Source organism: Triturus cristatus, chromosome 6 (assembly GCF_964204655.1).
Source record: "Triturus cristatus chromosome 6, aTriCri1.1, whole genome shotgun sequence".
NCBI lineage: Eukaryota > Metazoa > Chordata > Amphibia > Caudata > Salamandridae > Triturus > Triturus cristatus.
Window position 1 is genome coordinate 1,560,041,142 of NC_140589.1, and position 21,825 is coordinate 1,560,062,966.

The window sequence follows — 21,825 nt, forward strand, 5'->3', positions numbered from 1 at the left end:
TTCTTTTGCTCACCATGCCACCCCAGTTTAGACCTGGCCATATGCAAATTAGTCTTGACCCTGTGCCTCATGGGAACAGTCCAGCCCGAACTGCCAAGCCAGGTCCTCCCTCGACCGGAAACAAGCATCCTAGGACTGGTTTCGGGGTTTCACCCCTCTTCAGCCAGGATAGCTTGATTCCAGTGGCACAGTGAGCCCAGGACCCACGTCTGCCCAGACGTGGGTCCCTTGCTCACTTTGCCACTGGATGCAAGATAGCCTGGCTGATGAGGGTTATGAACCCGAAACCGGTCCCAGGATGCTTGTTTCCGGTCCAGGAAAGACATGGCTTGGCAGTTCGGGCTGGACTGTTCCCATGAGGCACAGGGTCAGACTGATTTGCATATGGCCATGTCTGAACTGGGGTGGTGGAGTGAGCTAAAGAATGATGATGGATTAAACCCAGATCAGTTGACTGGGGGTGAGTGTTTGATTTGCTCAAGCGCTCCGTCCATCATCCCCTTTGGTATTGCTTTGTTCACCATAAGTTGGCAGGGTAGCCCAGACGTGGGTCCCTTGCTCACTTTGCCACTGGATTCAAGATAGCCTGGCTGATGAGGGCTATGAACCCGAAACTTGTCCCAGGATGCTTGTTTCCGGTCCAGGAAAGACATGGCTTGGCAGTTCGGGCTGGACTGTTCCCATGAGGCACAGGGTCAGACTGATTTGCATATGGCCATGTCTGAACTGGGGTGGTGGAGTGAGTTAAAGAATGATGATGGATTAAACCCAGATCAGTTGACTGGGGGTGAGTGTTTGATTTGCTCAAGCGCTCCGTCCATCATTCCCTTTGGTATTGCTTTGTTTGTCCTAAGTTGGCAGGGTATGCCCAGACGTGGGTCCCTTGCTCACTTTGCCACTGGATTCAAGATAGTCTGGCTGATGAGGGTTATGAACCCGAAACCGGTCCCGTGATTCTTGTTTCCGATCCTGGAAAGACATGGCTTGGCAGTTCGGGCTGAACTGTTCCCATGAGGCACAGGGTCAGACTGATTTGCATATGGCCATGTCTGAACTGGGGTGGTGGAGTGAGCTAAATAATGATGATGGATTAAACCCAGATCAGTTGACTGGGGTGAGTGTTTGATTTGCTCAAGCGCTCCGTCCATTATCCCCTTTGGTATCGAGTTTTCTATTACAGTATAGGGAATAAGCAGCAGACCACTGACTTCAATGGGCCTGGGATTAACATAAGGGAAGCTAGCAAATCCCACATTGTCACTGTCCAGGACCACCCAATTAAATTTTAGAGATTGTAAGAGCCAGGCTTCACTGGCAGCAGCCCACTCCAAAATACGGACCTTCTAAGCCTGCGGCACTGATTTTTCTGCAGGAAACAGAGATTATAGGATGTAAAGAAAAAAAGACTATGTGATAATGTTGCAGATCCTTAAGGATATGAGTACAGCTTGGGATGCACTTGGAAAGCTGTCATTAGCACAGCGTTTTTTGAGTCCTAATGCTGAGTTGCATAAATAATGTAAAATTGCTACTCCGAAAACGTGAGAAAAAATTATTTTATGAGTGCAGGTTCACAATTCCCCTTTATGAATCAGACTCAAAATCTATAAGTAAAGTGTACTTTCCCAAGCCATGGCTGCCAGTGCCCTGACAGCTTGCTTACAGCATCATCACAATTTCCTGGCAGAAACAAATGTGTGTGCTTAGCATCTTTGGGAAACTTCAGATTACTGAATAGAAAATCATTTTTTTTGCTGGAACTCTGTAAGAAAGTGAATTATAAGTTGGGTGGGTAGAAGTCCACATCAAGTAATAAAGTCATTAACATGTTAAGTCCAGGCAAAGATTGAGTAATTTAAACCTGAGCTCAACCTCTGGTAGCCATGCTACAGAGCAGAGAGGCTTATCGAAGAAAAAATATGTATATCATTTAACACAGTTAAAAAGTCAAAAATCCAAACATTAAAACCCCCAATTCAATTTATAAAATTAGAGAAACAATTAATAAGCAAAATTATACCACACTGTCAAAAAGCAATTAGGGGAACTAGAGAGATTAATTTATTTAAGTCTTAAGTGGAAAAACTGTCAGGAAAAAGAAAGTGCCCAATGTAAGTCAATGGTTATGATAGACCGGGATAAGGTGCCATTTCAGGCAGGTCGCAATGGAACCTGGGTCAGATATACCAAGTGGATTGGCCCCAGTGAAAGTATGGAAGTCAAAAAGTTGAAAAAGCTTCAAAGTACCACTTCAGAAAAACATTGAAATTTCTTCTAAGTCCCATTGCAAAAAAAGTCCTCTGTGCACGAGTTGCTGCCAAAGCTGTAGCCATCCATATGGTACCAATAGTCGGATACCTCAATGAGGTTGGCACTCTGAAGCTTTGAATATCTCTCACTGAAAATTGTCCCACTACAGAATTGAACTTGGCCATTTTCTCTGAGGTGAGGTTACCTTTGAGTGGGATGAAGCTGAAATCAAATCAGACAGAGGGAAATTGCTTTTTGGATACTTGTTCTGATGGGTGCCACTGAAGCTCTGGAGTAAACATTATTAGAAGTTTTCAAACTTTCTTCTGGCTCCCAAACAACCCAAGAGTGTACATTTAATGCCCCAGACCCTCAGAGGAGGCACTTAGAGACTCACAAAGTGGCAGACAAGGTCCAGCCCAGTTCAGTTGATATCGGTCAGCTGGACACTTCAGGGAAAAAGGCCTCTTGAAATAGCAGGTGCAGTCCTTCTTCTGTTCTTCCACAGGTCCAAAGAGTGTTCTGAGGAGGTGCCGTACCTTTCACCAGCCAGCAGGTGGGGATTACTCCTCGCTCTTCCACCACCAAAGAGTTAAAGGGGCAACCCTACCCACTTTTTCAGCAGTTACTTTTTTTGCCCTACTGTAAACAATCCCACAGTTTTTCACTTGCGGAGAACTGTGTGACCACCCAGAGGAGAGGCCAGGGTTATGAGCGGTCCCCTCCTATGTGGTCACTCAAAACTGGTTCTGGAGGTAGCTTTTCCTCCCACTGGATTTGGTGCAAGCTTGGCAGTGGGGTATAGGGGTATGGTAACAGAGGCTTTACCAGCTGTCACCTGACATTTACCTGTGAAAGAGCAGGCCCTGACGAAGTTAATTAAGTTTTTGGGCTCACCCCAACTTGCCTTCCTGCTAAAAGAAGAAAACACTTCTCCACCCCCAGGTTATTGTCTGTACTTTAGGAGCAGTTTACACACCTCATTAAGGTCAATCACTTGGCCTGCTTTAATTTAGGAAAGAGCTGAAGACGCACGTTATTAAATTATGATTATGATGCAATACTAATCCACTTCCACTTGAACAAGTTGTAATTGACCCCCCAATAGTCATTCACTGTATTTTACCTTAGACCTCATCCATTGCTCCACTGCCTTTCAGCTGGGTTCACTGCCTACAATCACTTAATACAAATATACATACATACGTACTCCCAGAATATGGGCTTTTATATATTTTTTACCTGGAGCTTATGAAAAAACGCATGGTTTGCAGTGACAACTTTCACAGTGTAAAAGTGTCAGTGTTCACTCACACGCCTCTCCATATTTTACTGTGTTCTACATGAGGCAAGGCCAGCACTCCAGATCAGCAAGCTTGGCTAAGTCTGAATATTATACCTGGAATGTAGCACGCAACATTCTCGCGAATGTGCACCAACGTGATCACCATTTGTGATCCCTGACAACATGCATATCTACTTGTCTCCTTCTACAGGTACCACTCATTAAGTGGTATAGTATCCGGTTCCAAGCAGGCAAGTAACACTCACCTCGCATGTCAAGACGTGCATGCCACAAGTGATTAGACACCCATCGATTATCACTGAGGCAGAGATATTTTTTTTCCTGACAAATGCCCTGGACCAGATTTAGCCATCTGAGCAGAGCAGAAACATGTTGACAAACTGAGGGTCATAGTACCATTGTATTCCTTGAGTTCCCCTCCTTAATATTATTATTTTTATTGTGTCGATCCAACCAGCTAATAAAGGAATACATGGGTGTGGATTAGTCATTTTTATATTTACCCCCGGTCAACAGAAAATATATCCAAAGAGCTCCCTGGAATACAGTCAAGCCCATCCTGGCCTTTAGGAGCCAGGATGAACCTGATGATAAATCATGTCACTCGTAGAGTGATCGAGGGTTATAACTTATACATAAAGAAGGAAAAGTCTCCCTCGTAGTGTGAGACATCCCCGATGGTAAGCATCTTACATGTTCACTGTATCTGTTTTTGTGTGGGCAGACAGATACTTTATTTATTTTGTAGTTTATGACACCATATCTCTTCTGACAAACTCCTGCTTATCCTTTTAACTCGTAGATTGGTGCTTCTTTTCTTTCTCTGGCTGAAAAGTGACAGGATTTTGTAAAGCTGAACTATATGACAATTTTGCTGGGATATAAGTTGCTCAAAAGGAATAGGATATATCTTTGTTTCGAACACAACATGTCCGTATCTATAAATGAACTCTACAAATATTGAGGAATATATCACCCATTATTTTGTGTAATTCTGATGTGAGATGGAAACAAGGATATTAATAAGAAACATGAAATGCTCGCAAAATCCAGATTTACACACATTATTGTTTGTGTGCTGTATAGTTATATCAGTATAACTGTATATTTTCAAATTTAGTGGCCATTTCAGTGAAAAATTCGATTTTCATAAATTACTGTGTGCTAACACACCATGCTTTAGTGATATATTTGCAACACAGTGGTGCAACATGCACCACCAGTTATATACTACATAATTACCATCTCTTGCTGAATACATTTGCTGCGCTTTGTTTTCACAAACCCTAGGACTTCAGTGATATAACATTGACGACAGCACCCCCACTTTGAAATTTTTTCCAGCTAACTGACCCTAGTTGGTATCTGCTGCATGCTGGCTCCGTAAGTTGTTTAAGTCTAAGATGGGTACCTTGGCATCTCTCGGTGAAGGGTATGGAAAGTATGTCATTGATTATTTTTCTATGGTTTAGGTGGACAAGTGACTGTGCTCACTGGTCCATATTGAGCTCAGCTTGATCTTGCATTCATAGGGGCAGATTTTTCAATATTTCGTGAAATGCAGAAAGACACCTTGCTGTGTTGTGTGAAAGTGAGAGGTCAGGAATGCACCATATTTAACATTATATTGTGCAGTCCTGTCCTCTCCTTACGCTGACACACTTGTGTATGCCTAGCGCTAATGTAGGCACCCTTATGTCATGGTGTAAGGGTGCTTGCATTGCAGGCAGAATAGGTTTTGTGCAGGAAAGACCACCTTCCTGCACAAAAACTATCCTCTGAGGCTTTTTCCTCAACAAGGAGAAATACAAATATTTCTCCTAGTTACACCTTCCCTGGGAAGGCATAGCATTTCCCACATTCCTAGGTTTACTACTCATGGTAAATCTGAGAAAGTGCCAAAATCCAAGGGTGAATGCATGGCAGCACCCATTCTCCACCCAAGGAACGCCTCCCTGGGGCCGAGTAATGCAAGGCAGTGACTTGCGCTGCCTTCCATTGCTCCAAAATTAACATGCATGGTGACCTTATGTGACTTGGTAAATATGACTTTAGCGTGTCACCCTTGCGTTACCTTGCGCATTGCAAGGGTAATGCAACACTTTGATAAAACTGTCCCATAGTCCCCAGCCCACGAACTAGGCTGCACAATGTGATGCCCGGTGACTGGCGTCCGAGTGTACTTTTGGATTACAGTTGCGTCCTATGTCAGGAGTAAAATGCCCGCTTACTCTTATCTGCTTGTATTGAAACCCAATCTATCCTTTCCTTTTCGACTCCCTGTGTGAGTTTAATGAGGCAATGGGACTGGTGGTATTTTTAGCACTGAGCCAACAGTGAGCATGGCTGAGAGAACAGAAAGGTCGTGGTATATACCAGCAGAGTCTTCAAGAACAAAATAGTGGCAATTATACATACCTAATTCAGAACCTTACTGGACAAGACTATGCAGACGGTTAAAAATGAACGTACAAATATGAGATTTCCCACCCTCCAAGACATAAGAACTGCTAGAGTCCAACTAAAGATGTGCCAATATGTAAATAATCTATAATCAAAAACTGGTAAACTCTGTCATCGGTCAGAGAAACATGTTTTCTCATATTGTTTCTGTGATCCGATGATTAATTCTAAGGATGACTCTTTGGTCAATGGTAAAACAAATCATTATCTTACTTACGCAATGCTTTTTAAGGGTGCTACTCTCAACCACAGGAGATGACATTCGTCTTCGACTGATGGCTGTACGTACCAGCCTTTGATTACAGGTTAAGTCTATCATAGGGAGGTGACACAGGGTAAGGGTCCATAAAACCTCCCACGCCCTTTTTGTCACTTGACCATGTAAATAATGCAACTGTAAATTTGTACTGCGTTTTAACGTGGATCAATAAAAATTCAATCTGTAATATTCTTTTGCTGAAGGCAAGACATGCACAAAGTTAAAACAACCATTTCATATTGCAGTGACGGTAACCGGCTAAACCATAGACCAGCTTCATTTAAGAAAATATGTGAAACAGAACAAAATGCAGGAGCCAGTGTAAAATATGTATCCCCAATTTGATGCCATAAATTTGTGACCTACTAAAAAACTGTGGCTGCCATATTCTTACCTTGTTAAGACGTTCCAGTGTTTCACGGAGCACCAGCTGGTATTCACATTCGTTTCTGTACCTGTAGAGAGGATGAAGTGTAAAATATTAGGGATCCTGTGTGCTCTATGTTAATCCAGGCAGCAAGATATCTGCACAGTAGTAACAGATGGACTTCAGTGGTCAGGCTAGAGGAGCTTTTTGGGGAACACTGAAATATTGTTATAACGCTCTTAATATACACATTTAAGACACTGCTGCCTTGGGTGATGAAACCCAAGGCAGCAGTGTCTTAAATGTTGTGCAAATTGATGATATTTGCTATTTTCTTTAAAGGCATTATTTGTAGTTAAATATAGGAATAATAAATTCGTGTTACATAAAAAATCGTTTGAAAATATAATATACTAGCAATATTTTACAAAATGATTGTTTTAAAAAATGTGTTTAACGCGTTTTTTGACATTAATAATGATATAACACTACATTGTTCATTATTTTTAACAAATTAACAAATGAGGGTTGAGGTTCAGGTTTAAGGTCATGTTGAGGGTTATGGTAGGGGAGATATTAATGTAACGATTAAGTGTAAGGGGTGAGTTAATGATGGGGTTAGGGCCAAATCAATGGAAAGTGGTCTGGGCTATGGTAAGAGATGGGTTATGCCGATACTTATGATTATAGTTATGTTAGTGCTGGGGTTAGGATTAGAATCAGGTACGGTGAAAGGGTTACTTGAGGTTGGTGTTAGAGTTATATATTAGGTAAGTGATAGTGCTAGGGCCAGCAATAAGAACAACATTACATTCAGGGGTTTGTGTAGGGCTTACATCCTGTTTAAGAGACAAATACGGTAAATAATATAAACAACAACAATTTTACCACAAGTTGCATACATTTGTGAACTCTCCATTTGTGTATGGGACTTTTATTCAAGATACAATCAATGACAATTAATTATTTATTTATCTGTTTGCAATTGATATGTTGCACGTAAAGACCACAGAAGCATCGGCTCAATGTTCACAGGACAAGTAAAGTAACTAAAACAAGGGCAACATTTAGAACAAATAATACATAAGTAAAAACAAGGCAAAGAAGAACACAGTATAAAATAAATCAAGTATAACCATATTGGGGACCAGCTATGTAGGTAATAGTAGTTTGTATTAATACAAGTTATTCAATAGAGGAAATGTAATCTGAGTTCAGAATAATGAAGGTTTCGGGACAGCAAACATCACAAACATCATATTTCATAAAAAACAGCAAGAGACTTTCAATCTTCGAGGGCGTCTATTGACCTGGTGCAAAACCTATATTTAACGAGAATGAAAAGTTCTCCAGAATGAAGCCATAGCCTCACGAAAAGAGAAGGTTTAATCTAAATTGATCACACTGGATAGGATTGAAGGGCCTGAAGTGAGCTAGTACTGTAGCTGAGGATAAGGAAGTAACTGTATAATCCTTGTTTGTGGAGTTGGAAATCAACAAAAAGGCATTTGGCACAGCAAGGAATTAAAAGTTTGCAGAAGGAAACAGCAAGAATACATTTGTCTTTTGTTCTCTTCCTTTTCATGCAATCCATGTTTTGCTTCATCTACACCATGGGGGATGAAAAATACCAAGCCAATTTGGATTGTACCCAAATCTAAAAGATGTTTTCAGTTCTTTTACGCTTTCTTTCTTGAACATTGCCGGGTTTTGCAAATTTATCACAGACCATGCACCCACCAAATCTCTATTTCCCTACCTCTCAAATACAATTCCCTTTATGCTATTTTGTCCCTCCCTAACCTTTCTTGGGATTGCAATTATTCGATTGCACTGGGTTCTTTTTACCAATTTTCTATTGTTTTGCTGTTGTGGTGCATTGGTTGATTTTAACATTCCTGATGTGTTGTATGTAGTATGGTAAAACGCATCTGTTAATCTAAATACCAAAATATGATTATTGACAAAAAATAAATACAGTTAAAAAATAAATACATGCAGGATGTTTTCAAAATAAATTTGGAATGACAGACATGAGCAGAAAGGCTGATAACTGTTAAATTGTTTCCTTATTCTTTCTTTTTCCTCCTTCATCTGCAACGACTGACTGGTGATCACCTTTGAAGTTAAAGAGAAAATGAACTGACCACAACTGACAGTTTATTGATATAGTGGTTGTTCTGGAATTGGGATATGTACATCATATGTATGCTGTTGTGGTGCAGGTCTGGTAGCAATGGCTTAGCATGTGGCAATAACATTTCTCAAATAATTTATTTTTTTAGATACCACAATGAATGTAAGGGAAGAGTGATCAGGTTTATGTAATTAAAGTGGTTTGTGCTAGCCCGCAAACCTATTGAGGTTTGTAATTGTAATTATTTCCTTAATTCCTACTGCCTGATTTGATGATGAGATGGATGACAACAGAAGTGGGCATAATTGGTCTTAATGCTTCCATTGCTTTTAATGCTGTAGTGAAATGGCTGTGCCTATGATGGAAGTAAGCTATGTGGGGTGTTATGGTGTAGTACAACATCTGTTATGTTTTAGTTTTGAAGTTATTGCATTTTTTGGTTTTGTTGTAAATAATTAGTACTGTGGTTCTATCTCAACTTCACTACATCACAATTCGGTTCAGCATTCGATTTGACTTGCTTGTTTTGTCTCAGTCTCTCATTTTTCCAGGATGGGCCACCTATCTACATCACTTTTTTTGTTCATTATATAACTGTGTTTGTGTAAAAAGTTTCTTACAAAGTGTGAAGCCTCAACTCTACTACAGAATTGGCAAATCCCTTCATTAGACTGTTGCTTGAAGGATTTGATATAGCCTTCTTGCTAGAACTTCAATATGTCTTCTGTGATGTGAAGGCTACATATATGCAGTTATGTGATAGTCTTGAATTTCTTTTGAGGCTCACTAATTCAGCCGATGGTGTTGGCATGGTGGCAGAGTGGCGGTGGAATTAGCCTGCATAAACAGGGGTAGAGTAAATCATTCTTTATTCCTTTTAAGATAAAAGAGTTCTGCATGTAAGGCTGATGCTTCAGCTATGCCCACTGTCTCCAGCAAAGCAATCTGCAGAGAATTTTATTTATTAATTTATATCCTCAAATAAACTCATCACTCCCATCTGTGATTAATTACTATTTCCACATTAGCACTAGTGTATCATTAAAATCCTATGATTCCTTTCCATACACATTTAAACTATACAGTAAAACAGTTCACTGATACAATTTTATGGTAAAAAATATAATTTACAAAAATATTGTGTCAAAAATATTGTTTACCACTATATCATGTTTCTATACCTCAATGTAAATGACAAAAAAATATTGAGTCGAAAATATTTTGGAAGTAAATTTCGTTTTAAAGCAGGTAATTCACATAGAAATCAAGTAATAAATGTCAAATATTAAAATATATACAATTACTATAATTTTAAAATGATTTATTTTATCTATGTTTCTCATTTTTATATATATATATATATATATATATATATTACCTACTGGCGGTCGCCAGTAGGTAGTTATAGTTAGGACCACGTTTCCATAGGAAAACCTCAACATTCTATTTTGAATAACTTTGGCGCCGGTCGACGAATCCTCGCGAATTTCTCAAAATAGGTGGGGCGCTACGCTCCGCTCCTACCCTGAAAGTCTCGGGGGGATCCGTCAAGCGGGGGCTGAGATAAAAGGGGGGTCCCAAAACGCGTTTTTCCCATGCATTTTTCCATAGGACCTTTAGAACGAGCTACAGCCCGAACGGCTGAACAGAATTACTCAAAATTTGGCAGAGAGGTAGTCCCTAGGTCAAGGAAGTGCCTTTTGTAGGTTTGGTGTAAATCTGTTCAGTAGATTCTGAGAAAATAGCCTTTAAATCAATATATATATCTGAGCCCGCTTACGGTACGCTTACCGTACGCTTACGGTAAGCGTACGGTGGCGTGCGCGAGCGCGATTCTGATTGGCTCTTAGATCTTAGTAAACATTCGAATCGGCCGAAACCAGGAAGCGGCGGCCGCCATTTTCTGTTTCACTCTGAAAAAAAAAAGAGTGAAAAGAAGAAAAGGGGGCAATGAGGAGAGTTACAGACCCCCTAACATTTGTAAGGGGGTCAAAGAAGGACAGAAAAGTACAAAAAAAACATTAATTGATTTTAAAAAAAATCACGGGGTACGCTTACGGTAAGCGTACGGTAAAAAAAATAAATAAATAAATAAATGAAAATCAGATTTAAGAGTTTAGAAATTAGGGAGCTCTAAAAAGAGCTGTTGTGTTTATGGAGTCATTTTTTTAGTGGTACCTACAAGTAAGTACCGATGCAGAGTCTAAGGTTCAAGAGGAAGACTCTGTTCCCTTCATCATTGAAGTGCACACCATCTCCTCTATAAATGTCTTGCATGTTGTAACGCAAGTTGTTGTGGTAAATGGCACCCATACCATAGTCACGGAGGAAAGCAGAAACAGATTTGTTGACGTGCTTTCTTGCTTTGTCAATCTGCGGACAGAAATGATTGGACCAGTTCCATTTTTGCCTTTGGCATATGTTGGAAAACACAAAGGCAGTTTTAGGGAAAAGTGAAAACAGTTGTGCAAAGGTGTCCTTCATAAGCATTTCCAGACCTACCCCAGTCAAAGTGCCTAGGTCATTTCCACCACAGTGCACTATTATGAGGTCAGGGTGTTGGTTTTGCATGAAGGATTTCACCAATGGCATCAATTGGTGCCACTTTAACCCTCTCTGACCAATCCATTTAATGTCTACATTTGGCAAAGCAAGGTCTCTCACCATATCTGTTTTCTCTGCAAACTTTTCACTCCAGAAGACATAGCTGTGCCCTACAATCCACACTGTGAACATCTTCAAAGGAGAACTGGATGCACTCAGGAGGTGTCTTTCAGTAGAATGGCAATATGAAAAGAAAGACAGTTTGGAAATGGAGGCATACATATTTTTTTCAAAACAAAAAGAACTGATTGGCTGTTTCATACCATTCTAGAATAAAAACTAGGCTGTATGTGAAAATTAATAGAAGCATGTTTTGTATTGGTACAAAAAAATGTGTAACCAAAGAACAGTACTATGGATTTGCTGTTAGGTTTGAAAAGTCAAGCACTCTTGCTCTGTGGAATTGAAACATTGTGTGTCGAACTTCTGACCTAACTGCACACAGCAGTGTTCCATGAGCTGTTGCTATGGTAGCAGGCAGAAGTCAAGTTGGGGGAAGGGTACTAGGCAGAAGTCAAGTTGGGGGAAGGGTACTTTTGGAAAAGGGTTCGTTTTCAACCAATAGAAATGTGTCATTACATTTGAAAAAAAGGGGGAAGCACTGAGATTTGAAACTTACATGTATATGTGTGGAAAAATAGAGGGAAAGTTTGCCATTATCTGGTTCTGCTGAGAGGAGAGAGGTGAACACAACAGAGATCCTGGCTCTGATAATCTGCTGTTTGAGTGCCACATTTCTTTCACAACTAACTAAATTAAAAGGTGAGTTTACAGTTTGAGAGGGGATGTATGTGGTAACTTAAGAAATGAATAATAGAAATGGGAATTGTTTTTGTTGTAGTTACATAATGTGTCAGTCTGTAAAAGTGATTTCAAATTGAAAAAAGAGATATACACTTGCCCCCGAAAAAAAAAGAGCAGTAAGTGTGCTTTCAAATTGGCAAAGAAATTTCGTTTTGGCACTAATGTGAAAACATGACTCTGTGTGCATAGAAGAATTATAGGCAGAAATGTATTGCGTCTTGCTCTGGTGATTTCACAGTTGCAGTAGATGGAAAAGAGGAGCGAATTTTTGGGGGAAGAAGCAGAGGTTTAGCACACACCCATGTGCTTGCCATGTATAGTCATGCACAGTAATTAGAAGCGAGTGGGGTTTTCAGGTTTAAGTCTGTAATGCAAATACATTCAGCATCACTAAGGCTGGTTGCCCCTGCTGGAGTGTAGGCAGTCACAGAGAATACACACGGTGGTGGTCTGAAAAAAAAACAGCTTGGACATGTGCATTTAAATAAATTTAAAAAAAAGGTTTCAGAATGTGTCAGTCTGTAAAAGTGATTTCAAAGTGTAAAAAGAGATTTTCACTTGGCCCGAAAAAAAAAGAGCAGTAAGTGTGCTTTCAAATTGGCAAAGAAATTTCGTTTTGGCACTAATGTGAAAACATGACTCTGTGTGCATAGAAGAATTATAGGCAGAAATGTATTGCGTCTTGCTCTGGTGATTTCACAGTTGCAGTAGATGGAAAAGAGGAGCGAATTTTTGGGGGAAGAAGCAGAGGTTTAGCACACACCCATGTGCTTGCCATGTATAGTCATGCACAGTAATTAGAAGCGAGTGGGGTTTTCAGGTTTAAGTCTGTAATGCAAATACATTCAGCATCACTAAGGCTGGTTGCCCCTGCTGGAGTGTAGGCAGTCACAGAGAATACACACGGTGGTGGTCTGAAAAAAAAACAGCTTGGACATGTGCATTTAAATAAATTTAAAAAAAAGGTTTCAGAATGTGTCAGTCTGTAAAAGTGATTTCAAAGTGTAAAAAGAGATTTTCACTTGGCCCGAAAAAAAAAGAGCAGTAAGTGTGCTTTCAAATTGGCAAAGAAATTTCGTTTTGGCACTAATGTGAAAACATGACTCTGTGTGCATAGAAGAATTATAGGCAGAAATGTATTGCGTCTTGCTCTGGTGATTTCACAGTTGCAGTAGATGGAAAAGAGGAGCGAATTTTTGGGGGAAGAAGCAGAGGTTTAGCACACACCCATGTGCTTGCCATGTATAGTCATGCACAGTAATTAGAAGCGAGTGGGGTTTTCAGGTTTAAGTCTGTAATGCAAATACATTCAGCATCACTAAGGCTGGTTGCCCCTGCTGGAGTGTAGGCAGTCACAGAGAATACACACGGTGGTGGTCTGAAAAAAAAACAGCTTGGACATGTGCATTTAAATAAATTTAAAAAAAAAGGTTTCAGAATGTGTCAGTCTGTAAAAGTGATTTCAAAGTGTAAAAAGAGATTTTCACTTGGCCCGAAAAAAAAAGAGCAGTAAGTGTGCTTTCAAATTGGCAAAGAAATTTCGTTTTGGCACTAATGTGAAAACATGACTCTGTGTGCATAGAAGAATTATAGGCAGAAATGTATTGCGTCTTGCTCTGGTGATTTCACAGTTGCAGTAGATGGAAAAGAGGAGCGAATTTTTGGGGGAAGAAGCAGAGGTTTAGCACACACCCATGTGCTTGCCATGTATAGTCATGCACAGTAATTAGAAGCGAGTGGGGTTTTCAGGTTTAAGTCTGTAATGCAAATACATTCAGCATCACTAAGGCTGGTTGCCCCTGCTGGAGTGTAGGCAGTCACAGAGAATACACACGGTGGTGGTCTGAAAAAAAAACAGCTTGGACATGTGCATTTAAATAAATTTAAAAAAAAAGGTTTCAGAATGTGTCAGTCTGTAAAAGTGATTTCAAAGTGTAAAAAGAGATTTTCACTTGGCCCGAAAAAAAAAGAGCAGTAAGTGTGCTTTCAAATTGGCAAAGAAATTTCGTTTTGGCACTAATGTGAAAACATGACTCTGTGTGCATAGAGGAATTATAGGCAGAAATGTATTGCGTCTTGCTCTGGTGATTTCACAGTTGCAGTAGATGGAAAAGAGGTGCGAATTTTTGGGGGAAGAAGCAGAGGTTTAGCACACACCCATGTGCTTGCCATGTATAGTCATGCACAGTAATTAGAAGCGAGTGGGGTTTTCAGGTTTAAGTCTGTAATGCAAATACATTCAGCATCACTAAGGCTGTTTGCCCCTGCTGGAGTGTAGGCAGTCACAGAGAATACACACGGTGGTGGTCTGAAAAAAAAACTGCTTGGACATGTGCATTTAAATAAATTAAAAAAAAAGGTTTCAGAATGTGTCAGTCTGTAAAAGTGATTTCAAATTGAAAAAAGAGATATACACTTGCCCCCGAAAAAAAAAGAGCAGTAAGTGTGCTTTCAAATTGGCAAAGAAATTTCGTTTTGGCACTAATGTGAAAACATGACTCTGTGTGCATAGAAGAATTATAGGCAGAAATGTATTGCGTCTTGCTCTGGTGATTTCACAGTTGCAGTAGATGGAAAAGAGGAGCGAATTTTTGGGGGAAGAAGCAGAGGTTTAGCACACACCCATGTGCTTGCCATGTATAGTCATGCACAGTAATTAGAAGCGAGTGGGGTTTTCAGGTTTAAGTCTGTAATGCAAATACATTCAGCATCACTAAGGCTGGTTGCCCCTGCTGGAGTGTAGGCAGTCACAGAGAATACACACGGTGGTGGTCTGAAAAAAAAACAGCTTGGACATGTGCATTTAAATAAATTTTAAAAAAAAGGTTTCAGAATGTGTCAGTCTGTAAAAGTGATTTCAAAGTGTAAAAAGAGATTTTCACTTGGCCCGAAAAAAAAAGAGCAGTAAGTGTGCTTTCAAATTGGCAAAGAAATTTCGTTTTGGCACTAATGTGAAAACATGACTCTGTGTGCATAGAAGAATTATAGGCAGAAATGTATTGCGTCTTGCTCTGGTGATTTCACAGTTGCAGTAGATGGAAAAGAGGAGCGAATTTTTGGGGGAAGAAGCAGAGGTTTAGCACACACCCATGTGCTTGCCATGTATAGTCATGCACAGTAATTAGAAGCGAGTGGGGTTTTCAGGTTTAAGTCTGTAATGCAAATACATTCAGCATCACTAAGGCTGGTTGCCCCTGCTGGAGTGTAGGCAGTCACAGAGAATACACACGGTGGTGGTCTGAAAAAAAAACAGCTTGGACATGTGCATTTAAATAAATTTAAAAAAAAAGGTTTCAGAATGTGTCAGTCTGTAAAAGTGATTTCAAAGTGTAAAAAGAGATTTTCACTTGGCCCGAAAAAAAAAAGAGCAGTAAGTGTGCTTTCAAATTGGCAAAGAAATTTCGTTTTGGCACTAATGTGAAAACATGACTCTGTGTGCATAGAAGAATTATAGGCAGAAATGTATTGCGTCTTGCTCTGGTGATTTCACAGTTGCAGTAGATGGAAAAGAGGAGCGAATTTTTGGGGGAAGAAGCAGAGGTTTAGCACACACCCATGTGCTTGCCATGTATAGTCATGCACAGTAATTAGAAGCGAGTGGGGTTTTCAGGTTTAAGTCTGTAATGCAAATACATTCAGCATCACTAAGGCTGTTTGCCCCTGCTGGAGTGTAGGCAGTCACAGAGAATACACACGGTGGTGGTCTGAAAAAAAAACTGCTTGGACATGTGCATTTAAATAAATTTAAAAAAAAGGTTTCAGAATGTGTCAGTCTGTAAAAGTGATTTCAAATTGAAAAAAGAGATATACACTTGCCCCCGAAAAAAAAAGAGCAGTAAGTGTGCTTTCAAATTGGCAAAGAAATTTCGTTTTGGCACTAATGTGAAAACATGACTCTGTGTGCATAGAAGAATTATAGGCAGAAATGTATTGCGTCTTGCTCTGGTGATTTCACAGTTGCAGTAGATGGAAAAGAGGAGCGAATTTTTGGGGGAAGAAGCAGAGGTTTAGCACACACCCATGTGCTTGCCATGTATAGTCATGCACAGTAATTAGAAGCGAGTGGGGTTTTCAGGTTTAAGTCTGTAATGCAAATACATTCAGCATCACTAAGGCTGGTTGCCCCTGCTGGAGTGTAGGCAGTCACAGAGAATACACACGGTGGTGGTCTGAAAAAAAAACAGCTTGGACATGTGCATTTAAATAAATTTAAAAAAAAAGGTTTCAGAATGTGTCAGTCTGTAAAAGTAATTTCAAAGTGTAAAAAGAGATTTTCACTTGGCCCGAAAAAAAAAGAGCAGTAAGTGTGCTTTCAAATTGGCAAAGAAATTTCGTTTTGGCACTAATGTGAAAACATGACTCTGTGTGCATAGAAGAATTATAGGCAGAAATGTATTGCGTCTTGCTCTGGTGATTTCACAGTTGCAGTAGATGGAAAAGAGGAGCGAATTTTTGGGGGAAGAAGCAGAGGTTTAGCACACACCCATGTGCTTGCCATGTATAGTCATGCACAGTAATTAGAAGCGAGTGGGGTTTTCAGGTTTAAGTCTGTAATGCAAATACATTCAGCATCACTAAGGCTGGTTGCCCCTGCTGGAGTGTAGGCAGTCACAGAGAATACACACGGTGGTGGTCTGAAAAAAAAACAGCTTGGTTTCATAATGTGACAGTTTGTTATACAGATTTTCACTTGCCCAAAAAAAATGAGGAGTTTGTGTGCATTCAAATTGGCAAAGAAATTTCGTTTTGTGACTATTGTGAAAAGAAATGTAGTAATATATTTAAATACAATAAAGGATTTTTTTTTTAGTTTTTTTGCAGGTATTGCTGAAGAACAGTGAACAAAATTTAAGATGCCTACAAAATCTCGAGTTCAAAAAACGCTAAAAAAAAAACTATATTTGAAGACAACTGGAGGACCAAAGTTAGTAGAAGATGCTGATGTAGGGAAAAAGAAAAAATCTTCTGGTAAGCAAAAAAAACAATTTATAAACAAATTATTCAAAACAAAGAAAAATGTACAAAATGTCTGTTGTCGGAAAAATGTAAAAAAACCTACAGAACAGCAAAAAATTGAGGATTTAGTTAATGCAAATATACCTTCTGCAATTGAAAAGTTTAACATAAACAGAAAAACAGCATTTAAAGAGATACGTAGAAAAATGTTTCAGAGAAGAGTTATGTCCAATTTGATAAAGGATATAAAGAAATATAAGCAAAAGGCTAAATATTACAAGAGAAAAAAAGAAATTGAAGCCATTGCAGCAAAAGCATTAGAATTAAAAAGGAAACTATTCATATTAATTTTGAATAGGATGCGTACATTAGATAAAATGGTTAATGTACTGAAATCACAAAGCAAAAGCAAAAGAGTAGTGAACAGAACAAATTTTTGTAAAGTGTTTTTAGGAAAGTGGATGCATAGCTCAAGTAGTGAACCTTTTTTTAATGAAGAGAGCTATTTTCAAAGTAATAGTTTGCTGCATGCAGTTGACACCAGAGGTCGTTCATACGAAGTAAAAAATGGTTGCATAATGGAGAAGGAGATAATGGTTCCAAGAGATGAGGTACAAGTGATGGCAGATGAGGCAATGGGGAGACGTCCTAAAGCCCCAGTGTACACTTGGAATTGTAGTAGTATTTGCACTGTGCGTCAGGAATCTATTGACAGATTTCGAGAGTTTCTAAGAGAATATAGTAAAAAAAGTGTAAAACAAAAGATTAAGGTGCTTCAAAGTCTGGATCCATGCAGAGTGAGAGAGAATACTGGTTTGCAGGGTCATTCTCTTGCTTGTCTATCTAGAAAAGTGTGCAATAGTGTTTTCCATCATTTTAGGATGCTGGCTGTTCATCATACTGAAATGAGAATGTTTGTGAGACGGTTGTATTTTGCCAAAAGTCCAGCAATAAAGTTAAATGAATTGAATAGGGCTCTGTTCCGAGGAACGGTATCAGATGTAGAGAAGGTTGTTGATGAAATTCAGTTTTGTTACTTTGGTCCTGAACAAAACAGTGCAGAGAAGGACACAGTAAATGAGGCAGAAGTGGAAGAGAATGTAGAACCTTGTGTAAGTAAGACATTTAATGATCACATAACAAAATTTGCAATAGTCTCTAATGAAAGACCAAATGTTACTTGTATTTGTTGCCGCAGAACTCATTATAGAAAACAAACTAGGAATGTTGATCTCTACAGAAAGAGTGAAAATGAAGATAATTATAAGTGGATGGATTTTGCAACATATATATTTCTTGAAAATTGTTTTGAATTGGGTGAAGATCAGCGTATTTGTAAATACTGCTACAACAAGTTAGAGGAAAATAGAATGCCGACCAGAGCTGTACATAATAATTTAGAATTGGATGCTATTCCTGCTGAACTTTCTGAATTAAATACATATGAGTCTATACTCATTCAATGTGTTCATCCGTTCCAGACCATAGTACGTATGGAGCCCAAAACTGGTAAATTACCTCCTTCAGATTTACTGAGAGGTTTAAAAGGTAGAGTGGTGTATTTGCCCTTGGATTTGAAAAAAAATATGGAAACTATTGATGCGGATACTTTGGAAACTGAACCATTAATTATTCTGGTTAATGGTGTACCTACAAAGAATAAGAAGATTTGGCAGGAGCTGGTAGATGTGCGGAAAGTACAAAGAGCAAATTTGTATTTGAAAAAAAATAACAAATGGTATGAATCAATTTATATAGTAGAAGAAGAAGAAGAAGAAGATTTACAAGGAGATACAGAAACACCAAGTGGACAAATTGAAAAAGTGGACAAGTCAAAGGAAGAAGAAATTTATGAACATTTTAGCATACATCCTCTCCATTCGAAAGAAGTTATGGGAGACAATATTGATCTCTTTCAGATGAAGAAAGCAAAAGGAAATCCCGTGAGTGTATGGGAGGAGAGCTTGGAAGCTCGATGTTTTCCCCAGCTGTTTCCTAAAGGAAAAGGAGGACGATACGATGAACGTCCGGAACAGATTCCAGCTTCTGAGTATCGGACTACAAGACTATATGCTGAAGATCCCAGATTTCGACAAAGTATCCCTTATTTGTTCCATCTTTTATTTGAAAGCGACTTGTCTGCACTGTCTTATGCAGTAAATCACATTTTAAAAAGTGGAGTACATTTACAAAATGTGTCTGCTAAGGATTTTATGGAGAAAGTGCAGCACCGAGATGATCATTTGGAAACACAACTGATCAATCTGATGGCTTGTCAGCGTGGGACAAATGAATATTGGTACCGACGCCATGGTGAACTAAAATGCATGTTACGCAATTTAGGAACACCAACATGGTTCCTTACCCTAAGCTGCGCCGAGTACGCTTGGGATGATTTACTGGATTTTCTACGAGAGGCCAATTCAAACATTGAAAACATCGAATACAAGACAGCAGGAGAACTGTGCTCATTGGATCCGGTTAATGTTTGCAGATATTTCAATCATAGATTTGAGGCTATGATGTCCTTCATCTGCAATAAAAAAAATCCACCCCTTGGAGAAGTAGTGGATTTCTTTTGGAGAAAAGAGTACCAGGCAAGAGGTGCTCCTCATATTCATATGCTGCTGTGGATCAAGGATGCCCCAAAGTTTGGAACAGATACTGATGAAGCAGTGTTATCTTACATTGAAGAATATGCAACATGTGCTATACCTAAAAGCACAGAAGAGTACAAGTTAAAGGAGCAAGTTCTACGTTTCCAAAGTCATCGGTGTGGAAAATACTGTCGACGGAAATACAAGAGCAAAGAAAAATACTACACTAAATGTCGATTTGGATTTCCTAGACCTGTTCTTACAAATGGAAGAGTCAACAGTTTTATGTCAGCTGTGAGACATACTATCACAAGAAAATCACCTAAGAATACCTACAACCTTAAAAGAAAAGAAGAATCAAAAAATATAAATGACTACAACCCAGTCATTTTATCCATGTGGAACGCTAACATGGATATAGAGTATGTTGCTGACAATTCCATTGCTGTTGCTCGATATGTAACGTCTTACATTACGAAATCAGAAAAAACAGAATTGAAGGAAATGTGGGAAGAGATTTCTCACGAGAAGACTGTCAGTAAGAAGCTGTACAGTTTCAGTTTGAAGATGTTATCGCATCGAGAAATTGGATCCTACGAATGTTCAGATAGATTATCTTCTGCAAGTCTCTACTCGAAGTCAAGAAGAATAATTTGGGCAAGTTTAGGCCTTGCAGCAATGAGAAATCGGGTACTGAAATCTGTTGGAGAAATTGAATATTTGGCACAGTTCGAACCTGAAAGTACAGATATATTGAAAACAAACATGTTGGACACATATTATCCCAAGAGAAGTCATCATCTGGAGAACATGTGTCTCTATGAAGTGCTGCAGAACTACATTTATTCACGGAAAGCTGCAGAAGACATCAATAATGGAAAATATAAAGTCGTTGGTGAAGAAGGATGTTTGGTGAAGCAAACCAAAGGAAGTTTGATAAATCACCGGAAGCTGAGTTGCGACACTACCGACAAGAAAGAATTTTACTACTTGGCTCTTTTACAGTTGTTTAAACCATGGCGTTCAGAGGATGAACTACTGGGAGAATTCCAGAGCTATGAAGATTCTTTTAATGCTTGCAAAGACAGCATACAATGCAGTACATTCTCAACTTATCTGCAAATGTTAAATGAAGAAATTGAACAGGAAACTACAATTGCAGCAGAAATAGCTAGAGACAGTTCTCAGGACAGCCAAAGTTCAGGAACATACAGTCAAGATCCCCTAGGACAACCAATCGTTGAAAATGAAGCATCAATAGCCATGAATGAAGTGGAAACGGCTATGAATCAAGCTCAAGAAGAATTTATAGACTTAGAAAATTTGGAAAGACAACTGAATCAAGAGCAGCAACAAATTTATGAAGAGATCAAAAACAAAATTGATCACGGATTTCTACATGAAAAAAAAGAGTGCTCATGCACATCATTTCATCCAATCAGGATGTATGTAAGCGGACAAGCTGGCACTGGAAAAAGTTTCCTAATTAAAGTCATCAGAAGCTACCTAAAGCAAAAAACAGATTCTACTTTGTCTTGTGTGGTTACTGCTCCAACTGGGTTAGCAGCATATAACATAAAAGGAATCACCTTACATCGTTTGCTAATGTTACCAGTGGAGCATGAGAACAAAATACAATTCAACAAGCTAACTGGAGAAGCATGCTTGGAAGTTTCAAGAGTATTGAAGAAGATGCAAGTTCTCATTATTGATGAGGTGAGCATGGTATCAAACTTAATGCTTGCCTTTGTGCATTTAAGAATGCAGCAAATTTTGAAGACAGACTATGACGTGTTATTTGGTGGAAAACACGTCATAGTTTTTGGGGATCTTTTGCAACTTACTCCGGTTAAAGGACAACCAGTGTTTAATACTGTGACACATGAAGACACGAAGAAGTCATTGGGAAGCATTGGAAATACAAATATTTGGTCCTTCTTTGAGTACAAGGAACTTACAACTAATATGAGGCAAGCAAACGATGAAGAATATGGAAGTATTCTGAAAGATATCAGGATTGGACTACTCACAGAAGTTGGGAAAAAAGCATTACAGAGTCGGCTGTTACATAACTTATTTCCA

The 21,825-nt window shown here is 39.1% G+C and overlaps 1 protein-coding gene across 1 annotated transcript in view; it reads right to left on the reverse strand.

Annotated features, from left to right (window-relative positions):
• The window catches only part of BFSP1 (beaded filament structural protein 1), a 250,109-nt gene that overhangs the window by 206,314 nt on the left and 21,970 nt on the right, over positions 1-21,825 (reverse strand). The window contains exon 2 of the mRNA XM_085609363.1: positions 6,673-6,733. Within this exon, the coding sequence (XP_085465489.1) occupies positions 6,673-6,733 (61 nt within the window). The remainder of the gene's footprint in view (positions 1-6,672; positions 6,734-21,825) is intronic.